General features: G+C 44.1%; 1 protein-coding gene across 3 annotated transcripts in view; it reads left to right on the top strand.

The window, feature by feature from the left end:
* The window catches only part of LOC115476542 (protein-glutamine gamma-glutamyltransferase 6-like), a 48653-nt gene extending 21840 nt beyond the window's left edge, over positions 1-26813 (top strand). For all 3 annotated transcript variants that reach the window (XM_030212967.1, XM_030212966.1, XM_030212965.1), the window contains 8 exons: positions 4025-4202; positions 8809-8944; positions 9150-9253; positions 11204-11446; positions 12822-13199; positions 17257-17414; positions 19820-19953; positions 25662-26813. In XM_030212967.1, the coding sequence (XP_030068827.1) occupies positions 4025-4202; positions 8809-8944; positions 9150-9253; positions 11204-11446; positions 12822-13199; positions 17257-17414; positions 19820-19953; positions 25662-25815 (1485 nt within the window). In that variant the 3' untranslated portion in view covers positions 25816-26813. The remainder of the gene's footprint in view (positions 1-4024; positions 4203-8808; positions 8945-9149; positions 9254-11203; positions 11447-12821; positions 13200-17256; positions 17415-19819; positions 19954-25661) is intronic.
* The last annotated feature ends 753 nt before the right edge of the window (positions 26814-27566 follow it).

Genomic DNA, 27566 nt, shown 5'->3' with positions numbered 1-27566 from the left:
GGGCATAATTGAACGAAAACGTCTATCTCCATGGGCGTTTATCTCCGAGAACGGGTCCGTGAAGGGGCGGACTGAACCGTATTTTCAAAAAAAATAGACGTCCATGTTTTATTCGACAATTTGTGAGCTGGGCGTTTTTGTTTTTCAGCGATAATGGAAAATGAAAGCGCCCAGCTCAAAAACGAATAAATCCAAGGCATTTGTTCATGGGAGGGGCCAGGATTCGTAGTGCACTGGTCCCCCTCACATGCCAGGACACCAACCGGGCACCCTAGGGGGCACTTTTACAAAAACAAAAAAAAGGTAAAAGAGCTCCCAGGTGCATAGCACCCTTCCCTTGTGTGTTGAGCCCCCCAAATCCCCCTCAAAACCCACTGCCCACAAGTCTACACCATTACTATAGCCCTAAGGGGTGAAGGGGGGCACCTACATGTGGGTACAGTGGGTTTGGGGGGGTTGGACGACTAAGCATTAAGCAGCACAATTGTAACAGGTGGGGGGGGATGGGCCTGGGTCCACCTGCCTGAAGTCCACTGCACCCCCTAACAACTGCTCCAGGGACCTGCATACTGCTGCCAGGGAGGTGGGGATGACATTTGAGGGTGAAAATAAAAAGTTGTGAAACATCATTTTTTGTGGTGGGAGGGGGTTAGTGACCACTGGGGGAGTCAGGGGAGGTCATCCCCAATTCCCTCTGGGGGTAATCTGGTCATTTAGGGCACTTTTTGGGGCCTTATTCGTGAAAAAACAGGGTCCAGGAAAAGTGCCCTAAATTCTAGCTACAAACGCATACTTTTTTTCCATTATCGGCGAAAGGCACCCATCTCTCCTCGGCCGATAACCACGCCCCAGTTCCACCTTCGCCACGCCTCCGACACGCCCCCGTCAACTTTGTACGCTTCCGCGATGGAGTGCAGTTGAAAACGTCCAAAATCGGCTTTCCATTATACCGATTTATTCGTTTTTGTGAGATAAACGTCTATCTCCCGATTTGGGTCGAAATCTAGGCGTTTTTCTCTTTCAATTATAAGGTGGATAGTAAATACAGTTACAAAGTCTAGATGAGAATCTTACAAGTTGTAGTAAACGTAGTAATTGTGAGGTTTTGAGGAAATGTGAGTTAAAAACTAGAGACAAGCAAAGAGAGAAAATCGAAAGGAAAAGAGATAGGGAAGGGTAAAAGATAGGAAGGATGGTAAGGAAAGATAAAGGGAAGTGCATGAGTAGAATTGGGAGATAAAGTCAGAGGTATAACAGTCCTCAGGACCAGGATCAAGTGGATAAGTTTAAAAGTTTAAGTACAGTCAGTCGGGTAAGCTTTCTTAAAGAGGTAGGTCTTCAACATTTTCCTGAAGGGTAAATGGTTGTTGCATGGCACACTAAGGAACGCCAACTTACACCAGCCATTCACATGACATCAGTTGGCGTGCCTAACTTGTTAAAGTAGCTTTGTGCTGGTATTCTGTAATGGTTTAGGCATGCCTACAGGGTGAGGCAAAAAAAAAAAGTAACCCCTGCCCCCCTAAAGATTTTTGCTGTTTTCTCAGCAACCGCTTGGAAGGTCAATGTGAAATTCTACAGTTGTATTTCTTGTTACTATCTATGTTTATGTGCCGAGTACAATGAAATTATCTTTAAACATGACGAAGTTACAGACTTTTTAGCATGGCTACCCAGAGATTTTCGCACGTTGAAAGATGTTTGCACTACAAAACTCCAACAAAAAAGCACCAGGAGCCTTCAGAAACAGGACACAATTCTGAAAAAATAGGTGTTTAAGTATAGACCCGACACGGGCCGTGTTTCGGCACACAGCACCTGCATCAGGGGTCTCAGTTCTTTCTGACAGAAAATGAATGTTATATGCAGCGATCGAGTTTTCTTAATCAAAATAGGAAACTGTCCTGAGCCAGGTCACAATCACCACACATCAGCAGGAGAAACCTTACACTACAGGACAGCTTCTCTCCTCCTAAGGCACTGCAAAACTACCATTATTTAAAAAAAAAAAAAAAAAAACCTTAGGACACCAGCTTACTGTTAATGATATACAGTGATATAGACTTTTGTCTGGGTGGGGGGGCAATGTTGGAGGCCTATCACGAGCTCCACCCAAAGCCACAAGCAATCGCTGAACTCAAGGAAGCGCTGCAGATGATCTGAGACAACCTAACTCAGGGACCGATCGGCAAGGCTGTTAAGAACTTCCCATAGTGACTGAAGGCCTGTGTTAAAGCTGGGGGGTGGACACTTTGAGCAGTCACAGTGACTGCAAAATTCTGACCATTGTAAATTGTATCGTTTGAATGACATTATTGTACTGTGTTTTAGCTCAAACATTTTTAATGCGCAAAAATCGATAAGTAGTAATGCTAAAATGTAAGTAACTTCAACATAGCTTAAGATAATTATATGCTGTTTAATAGTAATACGTAAGTATGGTGATTAAATAAAGTATGTAAAATTTCACATTGAAATTCAAAGCAGTTGCTGAGAAAACAGCAAAAAAAAACAAAACAAAGAGGTTACTTTATTTGCCTCATCCTGTAAGAATTAGTGTATGGGCACCCCTATATCTCAGTGGCTTGTATAGAATAGCCCCCCCCCATTGCCTTTAAGGGATGAACACTGACTACAAAAGGAGGCAATGAGGGTCTATATATATGGCACCTAAAAATATCGGCACTGAAAAATACCCGCTTAAACAGTATTCTGTAAGCCGTGCCTAAAGTTTGGTGCGGGACAGGTCACGCATAGATTTAGGCACCGCCATTTGCACCAATGAATATGTGGTGCAAATGTCTGTACCTACATTTGCAAGCAGAGTGCCATTATTCTGCAATCATGCAAGTAACTCAAAACCATGCCCCAAATCTGCTCCAAAACACCCATGACCCTCCCATTACCATGTGTAAATTTTAGATGCAGATTCCATGCCCACCTTTACATGTATTAGTCCCAATTAAATCTAATTAGTGCCAATAATTGCTTGTTAAAAAGCCAATTATTGGCATTAATTGGCTCATTATTCTGTTAAATTGTGCAGGGAAATCCAGAACGCGGCTTAATTTGCGCACACAATGTTTGGCAACCTTTATAGAATCAGGGCGAATGTTTCTTCTATGGTATCTCTGGGACAAGAGAGGGTGAGAACATTCAGACTATAATGTACCTTCTGGGGAAATTCATCAGACTGCTTTTTAGACCTCAGTGAGGATGACTTTCAAAACCCAATTATCTGAGTAGATACACAACGTGTTAAACTATCTACTCTTAAGGGAAGGGAAGGGAAGGAGGAAGAGATATGACCGATAGACCTTTTCACCATAAATATTGATGACAGATGAAGGCGGTTTCTTATAGACTAACCAATTTATTGAGGCATGAGCTTTCAAGGAGTAGAGTCCACTTCATCAGATGCAACTGGAAGAAGTCAACAGTTCACACTCAACCCATATACGTTTCCTATCCATTTCTCACCCCATTCCATGCTATGTATGTAATAAATGAATTTACGCACGTCAAGCCAGCATGTTACTATGTATCAGTGAAGTTCTGATAAGTACCATGGTTTTTTGAGGTCTTCTCCGCCATTATTATTAAAAATTAAATAGTACAAGTGAAGAATTTGATGGATTGTTAAGCACTATCCCCGGGATTCTATATGTCGTGCCTCGATTTCCGTGTAGATATTAAAGCGTATTCCATAACAATTTACATAACTTAATTAATTAACAAGCTAATCAGTGCTGACACCTGTGTCCTAACAGCATGTTAAGTGACAGGTTATGTGCTTAACAAATTTTAATAGAACGGTCCCTTAGTTTTGAAAACAAAATGAAGTCAAATAGGACATGAAACCAAAGCACATCCTTACGATCATTTGCAGACTTGCCACTATTTGGTGTTGCAACGTATTATCTAGCTTGGGTGCTTAGACCAATTTTACAAAATGTCAATTGTTTTGTTATTCGTTCAGTTCTACTAATATTTCGTTGAACTTGTAATGTTTTATTTCTCCCAGGTGAACAGCTATGATGATAAAGGGGTGTTGGAAGGACTCTGGGGTGAAAACTTTTCTGGTGGGGTTAACCCAGCCCTGTGGAGTGGAAGCGTTGAAATCCTCTGGAGATGGCGCAAAAGAGGGTACAAGCCTGTAAAATACGGCCAGTGCTGGGTCTTTGCAGGAGTAGCGTGCACAAGTAAGTTTTCGACTAAATCAGTAATTCCCAAACCTGTTTTGGAGGATCCTCAGCCAGTCAGGTCTTCAAGATATCCACAATCCCCCTAATATTCAGCGCTATTGTGTTCAATTCTGGTCGCCGCATCTCAAGAAAGATATAGTAGAATTGGAAAAGGTGCAGCGAAGGGCGACTAAAATGATAGCGGGGATGGAACGACTTCCCTATGAAGAAAGACTAAGGAGGCTAGGGCTTTTCAGCTTGGAGAAGAGACGGCTGAGGGGAGACATGATAGAGGTATATAAAATAATGAGTGGAGTGGAACAGGTGGATGTGAAATCGTCTGTTCACACTTTCCAAAAAGACTAGGACTAGGGGGCATGCGATGAAACTACAGTGTAGCAAATTTAAAACAAATCGGAGAAAATGTTTCTTCACCCAACGCGTAATTAAACTCTGGAATTCGTTGCCAGAGAACGTGGTGAAGGCGGTTAGCTTGGCAGACTTTAAAAAGGGGTTAGATGGTTTCCTAAAGGACAAGTCCATAAACCACTACTAAATGGACTTGGGAAAAATCCACAATTCCAGGAATAACATGTATAGAATGTTTGTACATTTGGGAAGCTTGCCAGGAGCCCTTGGCCTGGATTGGCCGCTGTCGTTAACAGGATGCTGGGCTTGATGGACCCTTGGTCTTTCCCAGTATGGCATTACTTATGTACTTATGTATTTATGTTATTTAACTGACCAGAATGACTGCTGACCAGTTAAATAGATATTAACCAGCTATTCACCGATATTCAGCGAGGGATAACTAGCTGTCTCCTGCTGTGTCTTCCGGCATCGACACAGCTGTAAGCGAACCAGAGAAAATAAAAGCTGGAGCGCTGTTTATCCCTTAAAAAGGCCATGGGCAAAATGGGACCCCGTTGGGATTAGTAAGGTAAATGTGCCTCCGGTTATTCTTTTGCTCCTGCTCTGTATATTGTTACTGTTTTATGAACATTGATGAAGAGAAATTGAAGAGAAATATATACAGTAAAACATAGGCGGTCAGTGGCCCAACTGTTTGGGGAGGCTAAAGGGGGCGTGGTTAGGGGGTGGGGCCAGGGGTGGGGCTTAAATCCATAATTGTCTGATAACACACAGAAAAAAATAAATATATAAAAATAAAAGTCACAATTAATACCTTTTATTAAATTTAGATATTAGATATGTATCATATGTCAAAGAATAAAGTGGTTGCTCAAAGCATATTCTAAGCACAATCGCTCAACTGCAAAACACTATGCACAACTTTGTGCAAAAACACACTCAGAACCTTACTGTACCATAAATATTACACTGGGCAGAACCTAATACACCAAATATACCACCCATACTGAAAATGCAGACCGTCAACAATATGAAACATGGGATCATAATATCACAATTCTCATGTAGAGCCACAAAACACCCTAATTCATGTTTAATGTGGGATAAAATGCCATAAATAACTAAATAAATATAAACGTTTAATGTTGAGCACCTGATTCTCAAAGTGGACATATTCCAAACACTATAATGAAAATAAAATGATCTTTTCTACCTTTGTTTGGTGACTTTTTCTGATCATGCTGGCCCAGTATCCAATTCTGTTGCTATCTGTCCTCAGTGCAGGTCAGGAAGTCATCCTCTTTAAATATCTCCCTGGCAACACAGGACACCTCCAGCCAACCCCCCCTCCCCCGCTCTCCCAGCAGTAAGGTAAACAAACCATAAACCAATTTCTACAACTGCTTACAAAAGGCTAGAGGGCTTTCACTGCAGCTCCTGCTGTGAGGATGGAGGTAAATCAACAATTTAAGCCTCTCAGAGCACAGCAGGGGAGGCTTAGCCTGTCCAAGTCTCTTATACCGGGCGCCTATGCTAAAAATATTGAGTGAAGAGTAATATATGCAATGAAAAATTGGAGGTTTTTGACCAATTATGGCGATTTATCCTGTGGTTACTATATATCAGTGAAGTTCTGACAAGTACCATGGTTTTTTGAGGTCTTTCTGCCATTACTATTAAAAAATTTAAATACTACAAGTGAAGAATTTGAATGGGTGTTAAGCAATATCCCCGGGATTCTATATAGCGAGCCTCGATTTCCGAGTGGAAATCAAGCGTATTCTATACCAATGCACATAACTTAATTAGTTAACAAGCTAATCAGTGCTGATAATTGGATGTTAGCAAGCAATTAGTACTAATTGGCATTAATTAGAATTGACATGCAGTACTTGCAAAGTGTATTCTGTAACATGGTGAGCATAAATTCTAAATCGCATGGTTGAAAAGTGGACGTGGCTATGGGCGTGAAATGGGCGGGTCGTGGGTGTTTCTAAAATCTGTGCCCGTTGTTATAGAATACACTCACTCTGCGCCTAATTTAAGCAGAGGGATTTACACCAGATTCTAGCTGGCGTAATTGACCGAGACTAAATTTAGTCGCGTCTCTAGAGCTTAGCACATCCTAATTATTAGCATGTGCTAAATACGCTAGTGCATCTTCGTAAAAGATCTCCCCCCCCCCCCCTCTTAATACACAGAAAAGTCTTTCTAAAATGACCTCTTGGATCTGCCAAATCAAAAATGTCCCCTCCCCGAGCAGCTAATTTTAAGTGCTTAATAAGTCAGCAGGTCCAGGTCAGGGAAACAAAGTTAGAATATCAGCACTAATTATAGCATGAGGAGCTTAGTCCTTTTACCAAGCTGCGGAAAAATGTGCCCTGCGCTGACAGTGGGTGCTGTTTTTCCCGTGCACCAGGACCCTTTTCACCACAGCGGGTAAAAACTACCCAGGCTTTCTAGAATTTTTAGCGTGTGCTATAAATGAGAGCATGCTAACCATGTAGACACCCATAGGAATATTATGGGCATTTACATGGTTAGCGCGTGCTAAAAACGCTAGGACACCTTTGTAAACAGGGCCCATAATATGATATCATATGATTTTGCTTTCGATTGTGTATATAACTGATTGTATGTGATTTTTTTTTTATTATGTATGTTCTTTTCTAAACCACTTGAGTTGATTAAGTGGTATATACCGTATTTTTCGGACTATAGGACGCACCAGACCATAAGACGCACCTAGGTTTTCCTCCCAAATTTGGAGGGAAAAAAAAGTGCATCTTATAGTCCGAAAAATAGATACAGGCCCCCTCCCTGTTCCAGGCACCCTCCCTCCATTACAGGCTCCCTCCCTCCCCCCATTACAGGCTCCCTCCCTCCGTTCCAGGCACCCCTCTCTCCCTCTGTTGGAATTTTAAAACTCCTCACCTCGTCGGTGTGACTCGCGGTAGCAGCAGCGCTTCAGCGTGCACGTCGCTCTTCACTCAGCCTTCTCTCTCTCAGCTCTGTGGTCCCGTGTCGCTCTTCACTCAGCCTTCTCTCTCTCAGCTCTCTGGTCCCGTGGGCGCAGCAAGCAGCGGCAGACCACTCCTTCCTTCCGTGTCCGGCCCTCGCAGGTTACGTCAGGCGAGGGCGGGACATGGAAGGAAGGAGTGGTCTGCCATTGCTTGCTGCACTTTTGAAGGTGAGGCACTTAAATCCAATGTCAGGGAGCGACAGAGGGCGGGTGGGCCGGACTGCGGTGGCAGCACCGGGCCCCCCCCGGAGGCCCAGGCCCAGGGAATTTTGCCCCCCCCCTTCTCGGTGCCCCTGCTCAGCAACCACTAATTCCTCCTTCTCCTAAGGGATCCCATGTGCCTGCCCCACGCTTTCTTAAATTCTGACATAGTCCTTGTCTCCAAGACCTCCACAGGGAGAGGCCATTTCACACTTCCACCACCCTTTCCGTGGAAAAGTATTTCCTTAGATTCCTCCTAAGCCTATTTCTTCTTATCTTCATCCGATGCCCTTTCATTCCAAAGTTTTCCTTCATTTGGAAAAGGCTCACCTCCTGTACATTAATGCCACTGAGGTATTTAAACGTCTCTATCGTATCCTCTCTCTCCCGCCTGTCTTCCAGTGCATACATGTAGAGATTTATAAGCCTGTCCCTATACGTTTTATGGCAGAGACTTCTTACCAATTTTGTAGCCTCCCTCTGGCAATGGCGTTCCTAGGGTGGGCGGTGGGTGCGGTCTGCCCCGGGTGCACGCCGCTGGGGGGGTGCCATGTGCGCCTGTCCTCCGTTCGTTCCATGCTTCTTCTCTGCCCCGGAACAGGTTCCTGTTCCAGGGCAGAGAAGAAGCATGGAACGAACGGAGGACAGGTGCGCGCGGCACCCCCCCCAGCGGCGTGCACCTGGGGGGGTCCTTCGCGGGGTGGTCCTTTCGCCGGGGGGGTCCGCGCTGCATCCGGGGGGGGGGGGGGGCGCTGCACCTGGGGGGGCGGGGCGCATCGGCAATCTGCCCCAGGTGTCAGCCCCCCTAGGAACGCCACTGCCCTCTGGTCCTACTCCATCGGGCGGCTACAAAATTGGTAAGAGGTCTTGTCCCCTCCTCCAGTGGATTGTACCTTGCCTTCTCAACCCTTTCCCACAATGTTTTCTGTATCCGAACCAAGCAGGCTTTACACATGTGCACAGCTTTATAAAATTACCTTGAAAGTTATATTTGGTGAACTAATAATGAACTCTTTATGCTTGATTTAGTCCTGAGGTGTTTGGGAATTCCTGCACGTATGGTGACCAACTTTGTCTCTGCTCATGACAAGGATCAAAACCTCAGTATCGATGAATATTATGACAGTACTGGAAGGACTCTGAAGAAAACCATTGATGCTTTGTGGTATATGGAAAATCTTATACAATCTCATACTCTATATGTCATGTATTTTTCTATATTTTATTTTTGCCTTTTTCTCCTCACACTGTCTTCAGAGCTGTTTGTAAATCTACCCGTGAGAGTGAGACCATAAATTCTCGTTAACTAGAGTATAAGAGATGCTGAATTAATCCCAAATCAGATTATCTATGTTCATTCTCATCTTCAGGAATTATCATGTGTGGAATGAATGTTGGTTCAAAAGAAATGATCTGAAAAAATCCTACAGTGGGTGGCAAGTTGTGGATTCAACTCCCCAGGAGATCAGTGAAGGTAACAGGGGTTCTAATATAAGTATTTGGGGGTCAGTATTGAAAAACTTGCTGATGAAGGCAATATTGATCCTGTTGTCTATACATGGATATTCAGTTGTATTTAACTGGTTAGTCAGTGACTAACCAGTTAAATACAACTGTGGTTAGAGCACTGGTCTTGCAATCCAGAGGTGGCTGGTTCAAATCCCACTGCTGCTCCTTATGATCTTGGGCAAGTCACTTAACCCTCCGTTGCCTCCAGTACAAACTTAGACTGTGAGCCCTCCTGGGACAGAGAAAAATCCAGTGTACCTGAATGTAACTCCCCTTGAGCTACTACTGAAAAAGGTGTGAGCAAAATCTAAATAAACATATGGAATGTTGCTACTATTGAAGATTCTACATGGAATGTTGCCACTTTTTGAGATTCTGGAATGTTGCTACTATTTGAGATTCTACATGGAATACTGCTATAGTGGAGGTGTGGCCTAGTAGTTAGCGCACCGGTCTTACAATCCAGAGGTGGCCGGTTCAAATCCTGCTGCTGCTCCTTGTGATCTTGGGCAAGTCACTTAATCCTCCATTGCCTCAGGTACAAACTTAGATTGTGAGTCCTCCTGGGACAGAGAAATATCCAGAGTACCTGAATGTAACTCACCTTGAGCTACTACTGAAAAAGGTGTGAGCAAAATATAAATAAATAAAACTAGGGGCCCATTTATCTTAGGGTCCTGTTTACTAAGCCACACACTAAAAATTGGCATGCACTGATGCTACAGATACCCATATATTCCTATGGGTGTCTCTAGCGTTAGGATGTGCTAATTTTTAGCTTGCGCTAGGGGCATATCTGAGGTTCGGCGGTAGGGGGGGCAGGGGCTAAAGTGAGGGGGCACATTATAACCCCCCCCCCACACCGCTGTTAACCCTCCCCCACCGCCGTTAACCCTCCCCCGCCTACCGCCAACCCTTTCCCTGCCTACCGCGGTCACCTACCCCCCCGAGGTCCGCTCCTGCCGGTTTTTTAAAATATTACTTCAGCTGGCGGGGGACCCCAACCCCCGCCAGCCCAGCCGAGGTCTTTAACTTCTTCATCCTCGTGCTGTTAAACCTGCAATGCATCCTTCCAGTTGGACGGAGTTTGACGTCGCAGCACGTTGACATCCTGCACGTATAACGTGCTGCGACGTCAAACTCCGTCCAACTGGAAGGATGCATTGCAGGAACAGCACGAGGATGAAGAAGTTAAAGACCTCGGCTGGGCTGGCGGGGGTTGGGGTCCCCCGCCAGCTAAAGTAATATTTAAAAAAAACCGGCAGGAGCGGACCTCGGGGGTAGGTGACCGCGGTAGGCAGGGAAAGGGTTGGCGGTAGGCGGGGGAGGGTTAACAGCGGTAGGGGGGTCCAGGGCGAAATCTGCGGGGGCCCAGGCCCCTGTGGCCCCACGCAGATACACCCCTGGCGTGCGCTAAAAAGTTAGAGTGCCTACAGCCCAGCTTAGTAAACCGGGCAGAAAGTATGGTACAATCTGGGCTTATCGCATTTCAATATAGGATTAAACCTGGATTTAATGCAGTACTTTTTATGGGCTTTATTCTTTTCTTTTCCTTTTTTCTTTTGTGTGTAGGTTGAGTGCTAATAGCATGCGGTACTTGCAGAAAATTAACTTAGGAGCAGCATTTACTGCCTTCTGTTTAAGAGGTGCTAAGCGCTCATATTTATCTGTGCATTGCCCAATTAGTGCATATTAATCATAATGGGCCAGGTTCAAAATATGGCACAAAAAAACCATGCTTAGCGTTTTAAAACAGACTCTATGTCAGCAGATCCTGTTGTAAAATGCTAGCGGAACTTGAGATGTCCTGACCTGGATGTCCCAATTCTGATTTGTATGTCCTTTCTAAAATGCAACTCTTTGATCTCCTACTGCCTTGTGCATCTACAGTTCTTCATCTGTCTTGCTGTTCCAGGAAGGTATTGCTGTGGTCCTGCTTCAGTCAAAGCCATTAAGGAAGGAGATGTACAGATGGACTATGACACTGCATTTGTGTTTGCCTCAGTGAATGCAGACCGATCTACCTGGATTTACTACGACAAGAATATAAAAGAGAGAGTTTACTGTGATACCAAATTAGTTGGACAAAACATCAGCACCAAGGCAGTAGGCAGTGATGACCGTGTAGACATTACAGCAAATTACAAATACCCAGAAGGTAAAGAAAAGCTAGCACTGAGTATGATCTTATAAGCTAAAAAAAAGTTCTCATATATATATATATATATATATATATATATATATAAAGCTAATCTGCATGATATTCAACAGTATTTCACCGGCCAGAAACAGTACCTGGCCAGTTAAATACATTTAAGCCAGCTATCCACTGAATCAGGGGCGTAGCCAGACTTCGGCGGGAGGAGGGGCTAGAGCCCAAGGTGAGGGGCACATTTTAGCCCCCCATCCCCCCCGGTGTCGCCGATCCCCCCCCCCCCCGCCACCGCCAACTTTGATGACCCCTGCCGATGACCCTCTCGACCCTCCCGCCGCCAACTCTCTCCCGCCGTCGACGTGGGCTACCTTTGCTGGCGGGGGACCCCCAATCCCCGCCAGTCAAGGGGGTCCTCTTCTTCCTCCGAAGGCTTCGTTCTGTTTCTGACGTCCAGCAAAGGTAGCCCACGGCGACGGCGGGAGGGGGGTCCAGGGTCAAATCTACGGGGGCCCAGGCCCCCCTGGCCCCACGTAGCTACACCACTGCCACTGATATTCAGTGGGAGATACCCGGTTATCTCCCACTGAATATTCCGGTCAGCAGCTAGCCTAGTCACTGGCTCGCAGGACATAGCCAGTTACCACTGATTTTCAGCAGCTGACCGGTTAAGTTTAGCAGCCGGATAGACCTGTGTAAATAGCAGGTCAATCTTTGGCCACTAGAACCTTGCCAGTCAGCCAATGAATATCAGCTTATCCAGCTATGTTTGAAGCACCAACCCCCCCCCCCCCCCCCCCCCCCACACACACACACACAAATTCAATGCTGGTGGCCGGATACTGCCCCAGCATTGAATTTCCAGGGTTCACCAGTGACAGTGGGAGTTAGCTGCTCTAACTCCCGCTGTCTCAATGTTGGGGCCAATGATTATAATAGTAACTTTCTTATACTGTATTTCTATGAGTTCACTTAAGGTATTACATAGTTATAGTGGGAGGAGTGGCCTAATGGTTAGTACAGCGGTCTTTGATCCTAGTAATCTGGGTTTAATTCCCACTGCAACTCCTTGTGACATGGGCGAGTCACTTATAATCCACTATTGCCCCAGGTACAAAAACATAGATTGTGAGCCCTCTAAGGTCAGGGAAAGTACCTCCACATGTGTACAGCACTGCATACATCTAGTAATGCTATATAATTGATTAGTAATAGTAGCATTATAATGAGAAGAAATGCTTATTTACATACCTTGTTATGTGATTACTCTTAGAATTTAGTCAGCTACTTCTTTTGTTTGTATTATCATTTTTGTAGTATACTATGGTATTTTTGGCTTTTCATGAGGTGCAGTATATAACCATATTCCTGTATCCTTCAGGATCTGCTAAAGAAAGAATGGTGTATATTAGGGCACGCAAAAGGCTACTGAAAGCTGGAGTAATCGACAAAAAAGACATGGGAAGAGCCATTATCGGGAGGAATAAGAAGCCAAGAAAAAGACGCCCTAATATCAGATCTGAAGCCTCCAGTGAAGTCCCTGAAGATCCAGGTGTGCCTGACATTTCTGGAAAGTTCCAGCTGCGTGAGTCCCCTGCATTTGGCGACGATATCCACATACTTCTGACTCTCAAAAATTTGACCTCCAAGAGCAAGCACGTAAAGGGCAAGATTAGTTCTTCAACCATCATGTACACCGGGGTACCAACATATGAGATCTTGAGGGACTCGATTTATGCAACAATTGGTCCAAAAGAAGGTAACCTTTCAAATTATAGCATAACATACTTCACTAATTTTTCTTTTCTTATTTCATGAAAAAACAGATCAGTGCCTATGAGAAAAAGTAACAATCCACCTTATAATCGAAAGAGAAAAACGCCTAGATTTCGACCCAAATCGGGAGATAGATGTTTATCTCACAAAAACGAATAAATCGGTATAATCGAAAGCCGATTTTGAACGTTTTCAACTGCACTCCGTCGCGGATGCGGACAAAGTTGATGGGGGCGTGTCAGAGGTGTGGCGAAGGTGGAACTGGGGCGTGGTTTTCGGCCGAGAGATGTACGCGTTAGGGCGATATTCGAAAAAATAAAGGCGTTTTTAGCGAACATTTAGGACACTTTTGTTGGACCCTTTTTTTCACATGAACAGGTCCCAAAAAAGTGCTCTAAATGACCAGTTGACCATCGGAGGGAATCGGGGATGACCTCCCCTGACTCCCCCAGTGGTCACTAACCCCCTCCCACCACAAAAAAATGATGTTTCACAACTTTTTATTTTCACCATCAAATGTCATACCCACCTCCCTGGCAGCAGTATGCAGGTCCCTGGAGCAGTTGTTAGGGGGTGCAGTGGACTTCAGGCAGGTGGACCCAGGCCCATCCCCCCCTACCTGTTACAATTGTGCTGCTTAATGCTTATTAGTCGTCCAACCCCCCCAAACCCATTGTACCCACATGTAGGTGCCCCCCTTCACCCCTTAGGGCTATAGTAATGGTGTAGACTTGTGGGCGGTGGGTTTTGAGGGGGATTTGGGGGGCTTAACACACAAGGGAAGGGTGCTATGCACCTGGGAGCTCTTTTACCTTTTTTTTTGTTTTTGTAAAAGTGCCCCCTAGGGTGCCCGGTTGGTGTCCTGGCATGTGAGGGGGACCAGTGCACTACGACTCCTGGCCCCTCCCACGAACAAATGCCTTGGATTTATTCGTTTTTGAGCTGGGCGCTTTCATTTTCCATTATTGCTGAAAAACAAAAACGCCCAGCTCACAAATTGTCGAATAAAACATGGACGTCTATTTTTTTTCGAAAATACGGTTCGGTCCGCCCCTTCACGGACCCGTTCTCGGAGATAAACGCCCATGGAGATAGACGTTTTCGTTCAATTATGCCCCTCAATGTGTTAGAAGGACCTGTGGGCTCCTCCCATTTTATTTATTTATTTATTTATTTATTTGCTGCATTTGTATCCCACATTTTCCCACCTATTTGCAGGCTCAATGTGGCTTACAATTATGCCGCAATGGCAATCACCATTAACCATTTTGCTTCACTTGGTGAAACTTGTTATTTCATGAAAACAAGTTTCACCAAATGAAGCAAAATGGGAGGAGCTCTTCAACAGGAGTTGGTACAGCATCATTTATTACTGACGGCGTTTTTCGCAGCGTACACAGACTACTTACAGACTTTGGGATACATATCCTGAGTGTTTATTCTATTTTATCTTATTAATCCTTGAGCAGACCTAAAGTACTATCTTGACCCCTGATGCAGGCATTTACACGCCGAAACACGGCCCATGTCGGGTCATTGTCAGAATAAAGGACAACATTTTTCTCAATCCTGAAGGCCCAGTGTTTGCTTTTCTTGTGTTTCTGTTTATATTTGTATGCTGTTACCCTCTCTTTTGTTACTGTATGTGCAGTAAGTTAACCATTTTGCTGCACAGCATTTTCACGAGGGATGGAACCTATAGATAGGTAAGAGAGTAAGAGGAGTTAGAAAATAAAGGAGTAATTTAAAGAAAGTTTCACATGAGGTCAGAGAGATCGTTAACATAGTAACATAACATAGTAGATGATGTCAGAAAAAGACCTGCACGGTCCATCCAGTCTGCCCAACAAGATAAACTCATATGTGCTACTTTTTGTGTATACCTTACCTTGATTTGTATCTGTCATTTTCAGGGCACAGACCTTATAAGTCTGCCCAGCACTATCCCCACCTCCCAACCACCAGCCCCGCCTCCCACCACCGGTTCTGGCACAGACCGTATAAGTCTGCCCAGCACTATCCCCACCTCCCAACCACCAGCCCCGCCTCCCACCACCGGCTCTGGCATAGACCGTATAAGTCTGCCCAGCACCATCCCCACCTCCCGCCACCATTAACATATAGATAGGTAAGAGAGTAAGAGGAGTTAGAAAATAAGGGACTAATTTAAAGAAAGTTGCACATGAGGTCAGAGAGGTGATTAAATATTATCTGAACTAGGGTAGGAGTGGATAATCATGTCCTGCTGCAGTATATGCAGCCCGTGTCACTCCTTGTGTGTGTGTGTGAGTGAGACTAACACATTAGTTACTTCTTCCATTAAAGGCCTGTTTGAAGAGCCAAGCTTTCTCCTGCTTCCTGAAGTAGTACCTTAAGCTATGTTGACGTTACTGACATTTTAGCGTTACTACCTATAGATTTTTGCACATTAAAAATGTTTGAGCTAAAACCCAGTAAAATAATGCCATTCAAAGGCTACCATTAACAATGTGGAGGAGTGGCCTAGTGGTTAGGGTGGTGGACTTTGGTCCTGAGGAACTGAGTTCAATTCCCACTTCAGGCACAGGCAGCTCCTTGTGACTCTGGGCAAGTCACTTAACCCTCCATTGCCCCATGTAAGCCGCATTGAGCCTGCCAGGAGTGGGAAAGCGTGGGGTACAAATGTAACAAAAAAAAAATGTGTCAGGATTTTGCAGTCACTGTGAATACTCAAAGTGTCTACCCCCAGCTTTAACACGGGCCTTCTGTTGCTTTGGGATGTTCTTAACAGCCTTATCGATCGGTCCCTGTGACAGGCTGTCTCCGATCATCTGCAGCGCTTTCTTGAGTTCAGTGATTGTTTGCGGTTGTGGGTGGAGCTTGTGATAGGCCTCCAACATTCATTCCTAGACACGGTACAAATTGTTCAAATTTAGATTATTATTTAGGTACCTCACCTACGTAGCACTTAGTCTATAAACGAAAGTAGGTGCCTACTTGCCTTTATAGAATATTAGTGTAATAGATGAAATTTAGAGAAAACCCTAGGTTTGTTTATTTATTTATTTGGATTCATTTACTGCCCTTTTGAAGAAATTCACCCAAGACAGGAAGAATGATCTGGATATAGGCAATAGAAAAATTCAGCAGAAAAAAATATTCAAATAACAGTGCACATTCCCCAAAGTTCAATAAATGATGCCTAAAGTTAGGGGCTCAACTTTCCTCTTGTGTAACTGCAAAAGGGGGTGTGGCCATGTGAAGGGCATGGGTGGGTAAGGGGAATTCTCAGGATTTAGGCGCAGTGTTATAGGAATAATCTCATTTCCATGCCTACATTATGTGCCAGCATTACACCAAATTTCAGCATGCGTAAATCTCATGCCAAAAGTTAGGTATGAGAGTCACGCTAAGCGCTATTCTATAAAAGGCGCTAAAAATTGCACATGCAAATTTGGATATGCACCTAATTTGAATGCACAATTTAATTGAATAATGAGGTAATTAGGGCCAATAATTGGCTTTTTAGCAAACAATTATTGTCACTAATTAGATTTAATTGAAATGTACATGCATTAATTTAGGCACGGGTCCACGCCTACAGTTTACATGTGAGTCAAAAAAGGGGGTGTGGAAATGGGAGGGTCATAAGCGGGTCATGGGCAGATCGAAGGCATTCCTTTAAGTTATGCACGTAGTTGTGAGTAAATCTACGTGCAGTGATTTACACCAGCTTTTCGTTGGTATAAATGGACGCACTTACATTCAGTTGCAATAACTATGCCTAAGCGTATTCTAAATACCACATATAGATTTACGCGAGGCATTTAGAATACGCTTAGGCATAATTACCTAGCGTGCATTAATTTTAGGTGCCATAAATAGAATCAAGCCCTTAGCGTGGATCTTAATGGTGCATAATTTTGGGTACAAGTTACTAACTCTACGCCATTATAGCATTCGTCTTCTTGGATATGCTAACCACAACGGTAGGTGTCAAATAAGCTGCATAGAAGCTGACTGTATGTCCATTGCCTTACGACTGATTTTTACCGTTTCAGAGAAACAGTTCCCATTAGAAATTTCACACTCTGAATATGAAGCACATCTAACTAAAGACTGCATGATAGAAGTGTCGGCCCTGTGTGAAGTGAAACAAGGGAGGAAGTTGCTAGTGCGGAAGGTCATCTCTCTGGAGAAACCTCCAATCAGAATCATGGTAAAGAACTGTCCAATCAGCTGCCTTGAATAGAAATGCGATAAGGAAGAATGAAATAGCAATCGTGGGGGGTTTCCCCCCTTTTTTTGGTTTCCTTTATTATGGGGGCTTTCATAGTTTTTTGTTTCATTTCATTTTCAATTTTAGAGCACATACTTTCCAAATAGCATACACGAGAAATAGAATGAAACAAAATGAAATTTAAAAAAATGGGCCAATATTTATCCATCAGTCATCCTTTTTTTTTTTTAACACTGGCCACCGCACACCTTCAGCATTGCTATTTGGATTACAGGTGGCACTGAACATCCAAATTGAGCAGTTGGGGGCACTTTTACAAAGGCGCGGGGCATGCCCAATCAGCACTACTGCCGTTGTAGCGTGTACACCCGGCAATAATTCTGATATTGGCACACACCGAATCCCATGGTAGAAAATTATTTTCTATCACGGGGGCGTTCCCGGCGGTAGGCACCCATGCCCATCCAACGCGTATCAAATTTGGCACCACCGCCCGGCTACCACAAGCCCCGGGCAGTAATTCCATTTTTGATACATGCCCAAAACACAAGGTAGAAAATATTTTCTACCGCGCGGCGCTTACCCGGCAGTTTACGTGCGCTGACCACTTACCGCCCAGTTACAGCGTGAGACCTTACCGCTAAGTCAATGGGTGGCGGTAAGGTCTCAGCCTGGAAATGGACAAGTGCTGGTTTTAATTTTTCCGCACGTCCATTTTACGGCGCACAAAAAAAATGCCTTTTTTTCCAGGCGTGCTGAGCAAAATGGGCCTGCGCGCGTCCAAAACACATGCCTGCACAAGCGCAGGCCACTTTTAGGTGCACCTTCGTAAAAGGGCCCCTAAATGTTTATTAGAAATTTCATATACCGCCACTACTTAGACAAGATCGCAGCGGTTCACAATGAAATAAGATATAATAAAATTGAAACTGAAAAGAACTCCACAAAATATTGGACAGGAACAGTCATAGTAGAATAGACAATAAAGGTATTTTCAAGTGTTTACGTCACCTATAAATTATCCACTGCATAAAAGTGTGTGCGATGACAAGAACTCGCATCCGTGATCACAACGCAAGTATAGTCATGTTCAGAGTTGGGTTTTGGGTGGAGTATGTGCAGTATATATAATAAAATATACACAGTCACACATGTGAACATTTACACCACCACAAATGTCTGTGGCTTCATTTCAGAAGCAATTTTTGGTGTTTTTCAGAACTAGTTTTATAAAGACATACAGGTTTTCCCAAAATTGCCACTAAGGGGGGAAGTTGTCAAGCTGTATTAGGGCTTTAAGACATGTTATTGCTCGTTAACATAGTAAAAAGCACAATGCGGTGTGCACTGGGTCTCAAAATCATGCTAAAATAAACAAAGACAAAAGCTAGGGTTATTTTACCAAGCTGGAGTACTGGGCCTGAAAGCAGTGGCCTGATACTACCAGGTCCATTGTTAAAGAGGTTGCGGTGCTTCTGTTAATCCCCTATCATGCCCCTCGATGAAGGCTACCCCTCAAAGCCACACCCTCAAATCAAGATCTTCCAAAGACTCTATAGATCAAGACCCTCAAAGACCTCTACTATATCAAGGCCACCCCAAAGACCTGCCTACAGTAAGGGCTTCATGGCCCTTTACTTGTTGGTGCAGTGGCTGTTTGGCAGAAGTGATCCCCTTTCACTCCTGCCCTCTTGGCATTGTGTCCAAAATGGCACCCTTAGCAGTAGTCTTGCTAGGGGTCATATTTCCTACTGGTTCACCAAGTAAGGAGCCATTGGTCCCTTGCTGAAGGTGGATCTTTGAGGGGGGTCTTGTTCAGAGTATTCTTTGGAAGGGATGATCTTCATCAGGAGGTTCTTCAGAGGAGGTGGCTTTGATCAGGGGGGGCTTCATGGAGGGTCTTGATCTAGGGGGATATTCAGAGGTGTCCTTCATCGAGAGATCTTTAGGGGGGTATTGATCCTGGGGAGTCTTTGAGAAGGAGCTTGATCTGGATGGGGCTTCAGGGAGTCTTGATTAGGGGTCCTCAGTAGGGCCTTGATCTAGGGGTGCATTCGGAGGTGGCCTCCATCGGGGGTCTTCAGGGAGGGTCTTGATTTGGGAGGTCTTCAAGGGGGTCTTGATTGGAGTGGCTTCAGAGGATATTGATCTGGAGGGAGTTATGGGGAGGTCTTGATCCAGGAGGTCTTTGGAGGTGGTCTTCATCTGGGAGGCACGGTGGTTGCTGAATCCCATGGAAAATTAAAGTGCAGTAAAAGCTAGCTGTTTACCAAACTTTGATACCTTACCTCCTAAGTTAATTTTCAGTTGCTCTGAGGATAGGAAAGAAATCAAAGTCAAATGATTCTGGGTCAAGAAGTTGTGTTTGTTTGTTTTGTTCACAGGTGCATGGAGATGCTGTGGTACATGAACCAGTTGAAGTAGAAGTCATGTTAGTCAATCCTCTCTCGGAGTGGATAAAAGATGGTGTACTGCATTTGGAAGGCAGTGGTTTAATTGAAGGGAAACTCAGGAAGTGGTAAGTAAAGAGGGATGTACTCTTGTTGGTATTGTTGAGTCACTCCAAGAAAGCTAGTCTTTGAATCAATGTTAAAGAACATCCTGCACATGGAGGGGGAGAGCTTTTTCCAAAAGGACTTCCATAAAATTGTACGACCGTATACATGCATAGAAAGTACATGCACAGAAAGAGGGCAATTTTATAAAGGGCCCTAAAAATTAGGTGCCCAAAATCTGTGGCAGCCATCATTCATGATGGGTGTTCCAGCTGGTAATCAAATTTTTAAAAAAGTTCGTTGTAGTCCAGTTTTTTTAGGCTATCTGAAAATGCTGAAGCAGAGTAAATACTGGACGAGTGCATAGAACTTACATAGGGCTCCTTTTAGCAAGCGGCAGCAAGTATCTCCTTTTTGGGCAGCCAGCTTTGGAATGCTCTACCAAGACCTATACGATTAATTAACGACTACTTGCCCTTTAGAAAAATGTTGAAAGCTCACCTCTTTAAGCAAGCCTACTCTAATGTCCCAACCTAATCTTACCAACCTCCATTCCCAATTCTGTTCTGACTTAGAAACCGACCTCATCATTGGTTTTACTTACCCCTCCTCCCCATTCCCCCTCTACGCATCCCATCCTTCTCTTCTCCATCTCCCCTTTATTATATCCTTCCTTACCCCCTTTCCCCCAACTTATACTATCCTATCCTGTCTACCCTATTTTATCCTAAACATACATTATCAAACTCAACTTATCATACATTATTTAAGCTCAACTTTATTTGAAAAGACTTTGTATTTTGAATTACTATGTAAGCCGCATTGAGCCTGCATTGTGTGGGAAAGCGCGGGCTACAAATGTAATAAATAAATAAATATTCTATAACAGCCTCTAGGTGCCCAAATTTGATTATAAAATAGAGCCTAAGTTGGCATTTGGGTGCCAATGCACCATGTAAAAAGTAGATGTAAAGGTTGGAACCTAAATATTGGCACCTAGTTATTTTATGAGGGTCCCTTTTAGAAAGGTGCGTAAGCACCTACACGTGTCCAACGCATATCAAATTGGCATACCGTCCGGCTACCACGTTCCCTGGGCAGTAATTCCATAGGCACCTATCTTACTTTGAAAAAATAAACAAACTTGGCACTTTTTGGGACCTCACATAGGCATTCTGTTATAAACCAAACCCTAAAAGTCCTTATTTTATTGACTAAAGCAGTGGTTCTCAAAAGAATACAGACAAAATAATCACCAGTTGTACCCTAACCCAACCCAATCCATCCCACTAAACAAGAGGATCTTCAAAACCGAAGCAATTACTTCGAAGCAAAATCTTTATTCTCAGAAGCCAAGGAGAAAATTGCCCAGCCAGGTGAAAATTCCAACTTATACTTGACGAATTGTAATCTAACATTGAGTGGGTTTTCTGAGGTTGCTGGGAGCATCCAATTTGTGCCACATGAACTGAGCATAGCAGGTCCTCTCAGCAGTGCGGAAAGTCCCAGGTTCCTCCCCTCGCTGTAACAAATATGAAATAAAAATAACAGATGAAAACGAAATAATGTGCAAAACACATGTTTAAATTTGAGGATCCCTTTAAGCTCGAGGCCCAAGCCTTATAGATCTCCTGATCCCTCTCTAACTTACTCTGCCCAGTGCTGATGTCACTAAGGAGGCACCTAACCACCATACCTCTGTTCAGGAAATCTAGACTGCCCCAACTTGACATTTCGCCCATTAGATTGTAAGCTCCTTGGAGCAGGGACTGTCCTTTTTGTTAATCTGTACAGCGCTGCGTAACCCTAGTAGCGCTCTAGAAATGTTAAGTAGTAGTAGTAGTAGTATTCTATATATGGTGTTTAAAAAAGCGTCACTCCAACTTCAGGCACAGGCAGCTCTTTGTGACTCTGGGCAAGTCACTTAACCCTCCATTGCCCCATGTAAGCCGCATTGAGCCTGCCATGAGTGGGAAAGCGCAGGGTACAAATGTAACAAAAATAAAATAGATACTATTGGAGATTCTACATGGAATGTTGCTATTCCACTAGCAACATTCCATGTAGAAGGCTGCGCAGGCTTCTGTTTCTGTGAGTCTGACGTCCTGCACGTACGTGCAGGACGTCAGACTCACAGAAGCAGAAGCCTGCGCGGCCACATTGGTGATCTGCAAGGGCCGACTTCTACATGGAATGTTGCTACCAGTGGAATAGTAACATTCCATGTAAAATCTCAAATAGTAACAACAGTGGATGAGTGGCCTAGTGGTTAGGGTGGTGGACTTTTGGTCCTGGGGAACTGAGTTCAATTCCCACTTCAGGCACAGGCAGCTCCTTGTGACTCCGGGCAAGTCACTTAACCCTCCATTGCCCCATGTAAGCAGCATTGAGCCTGCCGTGAGTGGGAAAGTGCAGGGTACAAATGTAACAAAAAAAAAAAATAAGCGTATGCTAGAATAAATATGCATAGTTGATATTTCAGTCCTTAAATCTACAAGCATCCATTTACAACAGTGAAAATGCGGTGTAAAATCCCAGCACGTAGATTTAGGCGCACTGGACCATATTTATTTATTGGTTGCATTTGTAGCCCACATTTTCCCACCTATTTGCAGGCTCAATGTGGCTTATAATATTCCATCATGGCAAGCGCCATTCAAGAGTAAAGAAACAATTGGTATTACATAAAGAACAAGTGTAACATAGTAGATATAAGCAGTGACGTAGCGAGGGCTAACGGCACCCGGGGCGGGTCGCCGCTGCGCACCCCCTGTGCAGCACAGCGCGACCTCCCCCCTCCCGGAGCGCAACCCCCCCGGACTGCGTTGTTACATGCGGGAGGGCCGATCCACCCCGAGTGCACGTCACTCGGAGCTGCGTCGGCCCCGCTGGTTCCCTGCCCTCTCTGCCCCGGAACAGGAAGTAACCTGTTCCGGGGCAGAGAGAGCAGGGAACCAGCGGGGCCGGCACCCCCCGAGCGCGTGCACCCGGGGCGGACCGCCCCTCCCGCCCCCCCCCCCCCTTCCTACGCCACTGGATATAAGCAATTCGGTATATATACGTCCTTGATATTCTGACTGTTTTCTTAGTCAGAATATCAAGGACGTAGTGATGAGTTAGAATTCCTATTATTGATTATTATGGTATGCCTTGTTGAAAAGAAACGTCTTTAGTGATTTTCGGAAGTTGATTAGATCGTGAATAGTTTTCAGGTCAAGTGGCAATGCATTCCACAGCTGCGTGCCTATGTAGGAAAAGCTGGACGCATGTATTAGTTTTCATTTTAGACCTTTACAGCTTGGGAAGTGAAGACCCCAGGAAAGTGCCTGCTGATCTTTTAGCGTTCCTCGGTGGCAAGTCAATAAGGTCTGACATGTAGGCCGGAGCATCTCCATGAATGACTTTATGAACCAGAGTGCAGACCTTGAATATAGTACGTTCTACAACTAGGGGCATAAATTTTGGAATGCCAATGAAACACCCATTTCCCCACCCATAACCCTGCCCATTTTGGCCTGTGCGCATTAGAAGTTTGGCGCACATTGTTACAGAATACACTTAGGAAGTTGTGCGCCTAAATTCTAATCAGTGCCCATTATTACTCATTATTGCTTTGTTAAGTGTTGTTATTAGCGCTCATTAGCTTGTTAAGGTACGTGCATTCTTATAGAATCCACACCCATTTTGGCGCAGATTTCTAGACGAGCTATACAGAATGCGGGGGTGTCCGTAGTTGCTATCACAAAAAACAAAAAGTACCAGGGGCCTTCAAAAAAGGGGAACACCTTTGGTCATATATTTTGTTGAAAACAATCCTTAAATGGACCCGACACGGTCTGTGTTTCGGCGCGCAGCGCCTACGTCAGAGGTCTACATTAAACACAGAAACAATATCTTTTAAAGTTAAATATATGTGTATTTATATTGTTGATAAATTATTGTTTCTGTGTTTAATGTAGACCCCTGACGCAGGCGTTGCGTGCCAAAACACGGACCATGTCGGGTCCATTTAAGGATTGTTTTCAACAAAATACATGACCAAAGGTGTTCCCCTTTTTTTTGAAGGCCCCCGGTACTTTTTGGTTTTTGTTCTTCGGACTTTGGTTTGTACTTTGCTCCCTCTCTTTGCTATACTAGTAGTTGCTATCACAAAATGGTTGATTCCTGCAGGAATAATGAAGCGTTCTGCTCTGTGTAAGCAACATTCACAATTCATTTGGGTCTAACGCATGTTGATGAACTCACTAAGCACCAGCAATAGCCAGAAATCAATATTTGCGTGGACCGATGGGTAGGTTGGCTGGGCACATATTTCCTGTAAAATTAAACGTGCTGTACCTTAACTGGTGAGGATACCTAGGCCTCACCAGCTGAAGACATCAGCCGTCTGCTGAAGTTGCGAATCCCATCGAACCCCTTCCCCCCACCCACCCCAGTCAGCACCGCCAAAGTCGACACCTTGCACAAGCGCAATTTTCATGCTTGAAATGAGCATTCACGAGAACCGCGCATACATGCGGTTCTGGCATCGACGGCTTAGACCGCTGACTGCTGCAGTTTCTGACAGGGTTTCACAACACTGGCAGGATGTATTGTATTGTATTAATGAATTTCAATTCTGCTTTTAAGCCAAAGGTTGCAGAGCGGATTACAAGCAATAACAAATCTTCTCATAAAAGCAGGAATTAACAATAACAAAGAAAGAAGTCAATGGTAGCAGTATCTATTAATCTGACTAATGTAAAGATCATTTCTATCTAGCAAGATAAAACACATATTTCTGAGTGGAATTGTTGCTTTGAAAAGAAATAGGTTTTCAGCACCTTTCTGAGCAAAAGTGGAGTGGAGGAGTGGCCTAGTGGTTAGAGCACTGGTCTTGCAATCCAGAGGTGGCCGGTTCAAATCCCGCTGCTGCTCCGTGTGATCATGGGCAAGTCACTTAACCCTCCATTGCCTCAGGTACAAACTTAGATTGTGAGCCCTCCTGGGACAGAGAAATATCCAGAGTACCTGAATATAACTCACCTTGAGCTACTACTGAAAAAGGTGTGAGCAAAATCCAAATAAATAAAGATTCTAGAATTCTAAAGAATAACAAGATTCCATGCAGAATCTCAGAGTAGCAACATTCCATGTAGAACCCTAAAGCATAACAGGTGGAGGAATGGCCTAGAGGTTAAAGCACCGGTCTTGCAATCCAGAGGTAGCCAATTGAAATCCCTCCTGGGACAGAGAAATATCCAGAGTACCTGAATGTAACTCACCTTGAGCCTGCAAATAGGTGGAAAAATGTGGGGTACAAATGCAATAGTAACATAGTAGATGATGGCAGAAAAAGACCTGCACGGTCCATCCAGTCTGCCCAACAAGACAAACTCATATATAGTACTTTTTGTGTATATCTTACATTGATTTGTAACTGTCATTTTCAGGGCACAGACTGTACAAGTCTGCCCAGCACTAACCCCACCTCCCAACCACCAGCCCTGCCTCCCACCACCAGCTCTGGCGATAAATAAATAAATAAATAAATAAATACTGGGCATGTTTGTGACATATTCACTTCCCGAACAGTGCAAGACACAAAATAGCGTGATTTGAATGAACTTGTCAACCTGACAGATGATAAATTAATCTTGCAGTTCACTACTAACCCCATTAATACCGACTGACAAAACTCATCCTGAAACTGACTGATGATAACCCAGCCTGTTTTTCTTTTATGCCTTAGGGTTCCATCGCTCAAGCCAAAAGAAAGCGCCAGTGTCATATTCGAAATGGTCCCCTACAGGAGTGGCAGCAGACAGCTGCTGGCTGACTTTACTTCAAAAAAGTTTTCGGATATTAAAGGATTCAAGAGTATCGAGGTGGAAGAGGCTTATTAATCATTTCATATCACACAACGCTGGGCAGAGACCACATTTGGATCATCATCCGGCTCATGTACTACTTGGATTAGACCTGCCAAAATCCTGTTCAAAATAGAAAACAGCATTTAATGTACAGACGTGAGTCAAAAGTGTCCACATGTCCCATAATTGCAGAAGATGAGATTCGAGTCTTATCCCAGCTCCATGTTTCACTTGGGTTTCTGTGTATGAGTTTTAAACTTTAATGATTGGTAGGGTATGTTCCAAGCAGCGGAAAATGCGTGCCTGAAATGGATGGAATGGACTTTGCCCTCAGTATCTCCTGAAACTATGTATTTACCATAAATCTTCATTTTAACTTCTTCCATCGCATATTATTTATATTTAAAATCTTTTTTATTATTAGCTATAGCATAAAATAACATGTACGTTACTCGAAGTAAAGAATACATACAGAGTATCATCATACAACTGAAGTCACAGTGTATTTTACATTTTCTTCCCGCTTCCCATCTTCCTCCCTCCATCACTTTCTATTCTATGGTTTCAACGTTTTAATGGAGAAATTATGTGATGAGACTCCATATCAAAACAGTATTATTATTTTATGTAAAAACTCATACTAATAGATCTATCATGCAAACATTCACAGTTTTAGCCTCCTCCACGTGCTTTCTATGTCAGTCATTTTTGTTACTGATATATGCAAGTAATAACCAAGTACCATACAAGACACCAGCACCTTTGGCCATTAACAGGTATCAAATTCAACACGTTTAAACCATCATAACAGTTTTCCCCCTCCCCCTCCCCCCCACACCATTAAGTACATCCATATACCTATAGTGACTAAACCTAACTCTAAAGTTCCCAATGCATCTAAAACTCTAATGATCCCCAACGGCACTCCATGACTCAAATAACCACAAGTCATTCCCCAACTAACCAAAAATTCCCATCAGGGCATCAACAGACATTGTCCTCAAATGGTCTAAAGTCTCTTCCCCACCAAACCTCCCAACCCCCCCTCGCTCCCCCCCCCCCCCCCCCCCCCCCCCCGAGTTTCCATGGTGTACTGTCAACAATTAAGAATTCTACTACGCGCTACCGGGGTTAATGAATCCCAGAAAGGCGACCACCTCCGACAATAAGCATCCCCTTTGGGTGAGGCCAGGTCTCCCACCCCCCTACGTTCTAATGCACATAAGGAAATCATTCTAGACCTCCATTGCTGATAAGTGGGGGCTTCTGCCGTTATCCATTGGTGAAGGATTACTTTCTTACCCCTAAGAACCGCCCGTTTCAAAAAGGGCCTAAGTCCCACTGCCCCTGGAGCTGATAGTTTGAACTGGTCAAATAATTATTTAAGATATCCAAAACGTCTTCAATTCAAGGTTTGAGAAATTCAAGGTTCAGTGAAACTGGAGCTGGATTTTATATTAATCCTCCTGTTTACTGAGTTGCGATAGTGGCCACCTCGCAGCAACGCCAACACAGCCCGTTCAAAGTGAATGGGCTGCGTCGGCATTAGCGCGCAGCGGCCGCTAGCACGGCTTAGTAAACAGGGGGGTGAGGTAACACATGGAGCTGTTCAATGGGTTTGGGTAGGCGTGGATGTCGGGGTTAAGAGGCATGGACGGAAATTAGAACCCTTTCCAACTTGTATATTTGTTCCATTGTTTAAAACAATACTTGGTTTTGTATAATTAATTTAAGACATTAAAAGGTTGCTTTTTTTTCTCTAATAATTTACTGGTTCCAAGATT

The sequence above is a fragment of the Microcaecilia unicolor genome, chromosome 8 (assembly GCF_901765095.1).
Source record: "Microcaecilia unicolor chromosome 8, aMicUni1.1, whole genome shotgun sequence".
NCBI classification, from domain to species: domain Eukaryota; kingdom Metazoa; phylum Chordata; class Amphibia; order Gymnophiona; family Siphonopidae; genus Microcaecilia; species Microcaecilia unicolor.
Note: the sequence above shows the minus strand (reverse complement) of the source record. Positions and strands in the feature narration are given on the sequence as shown.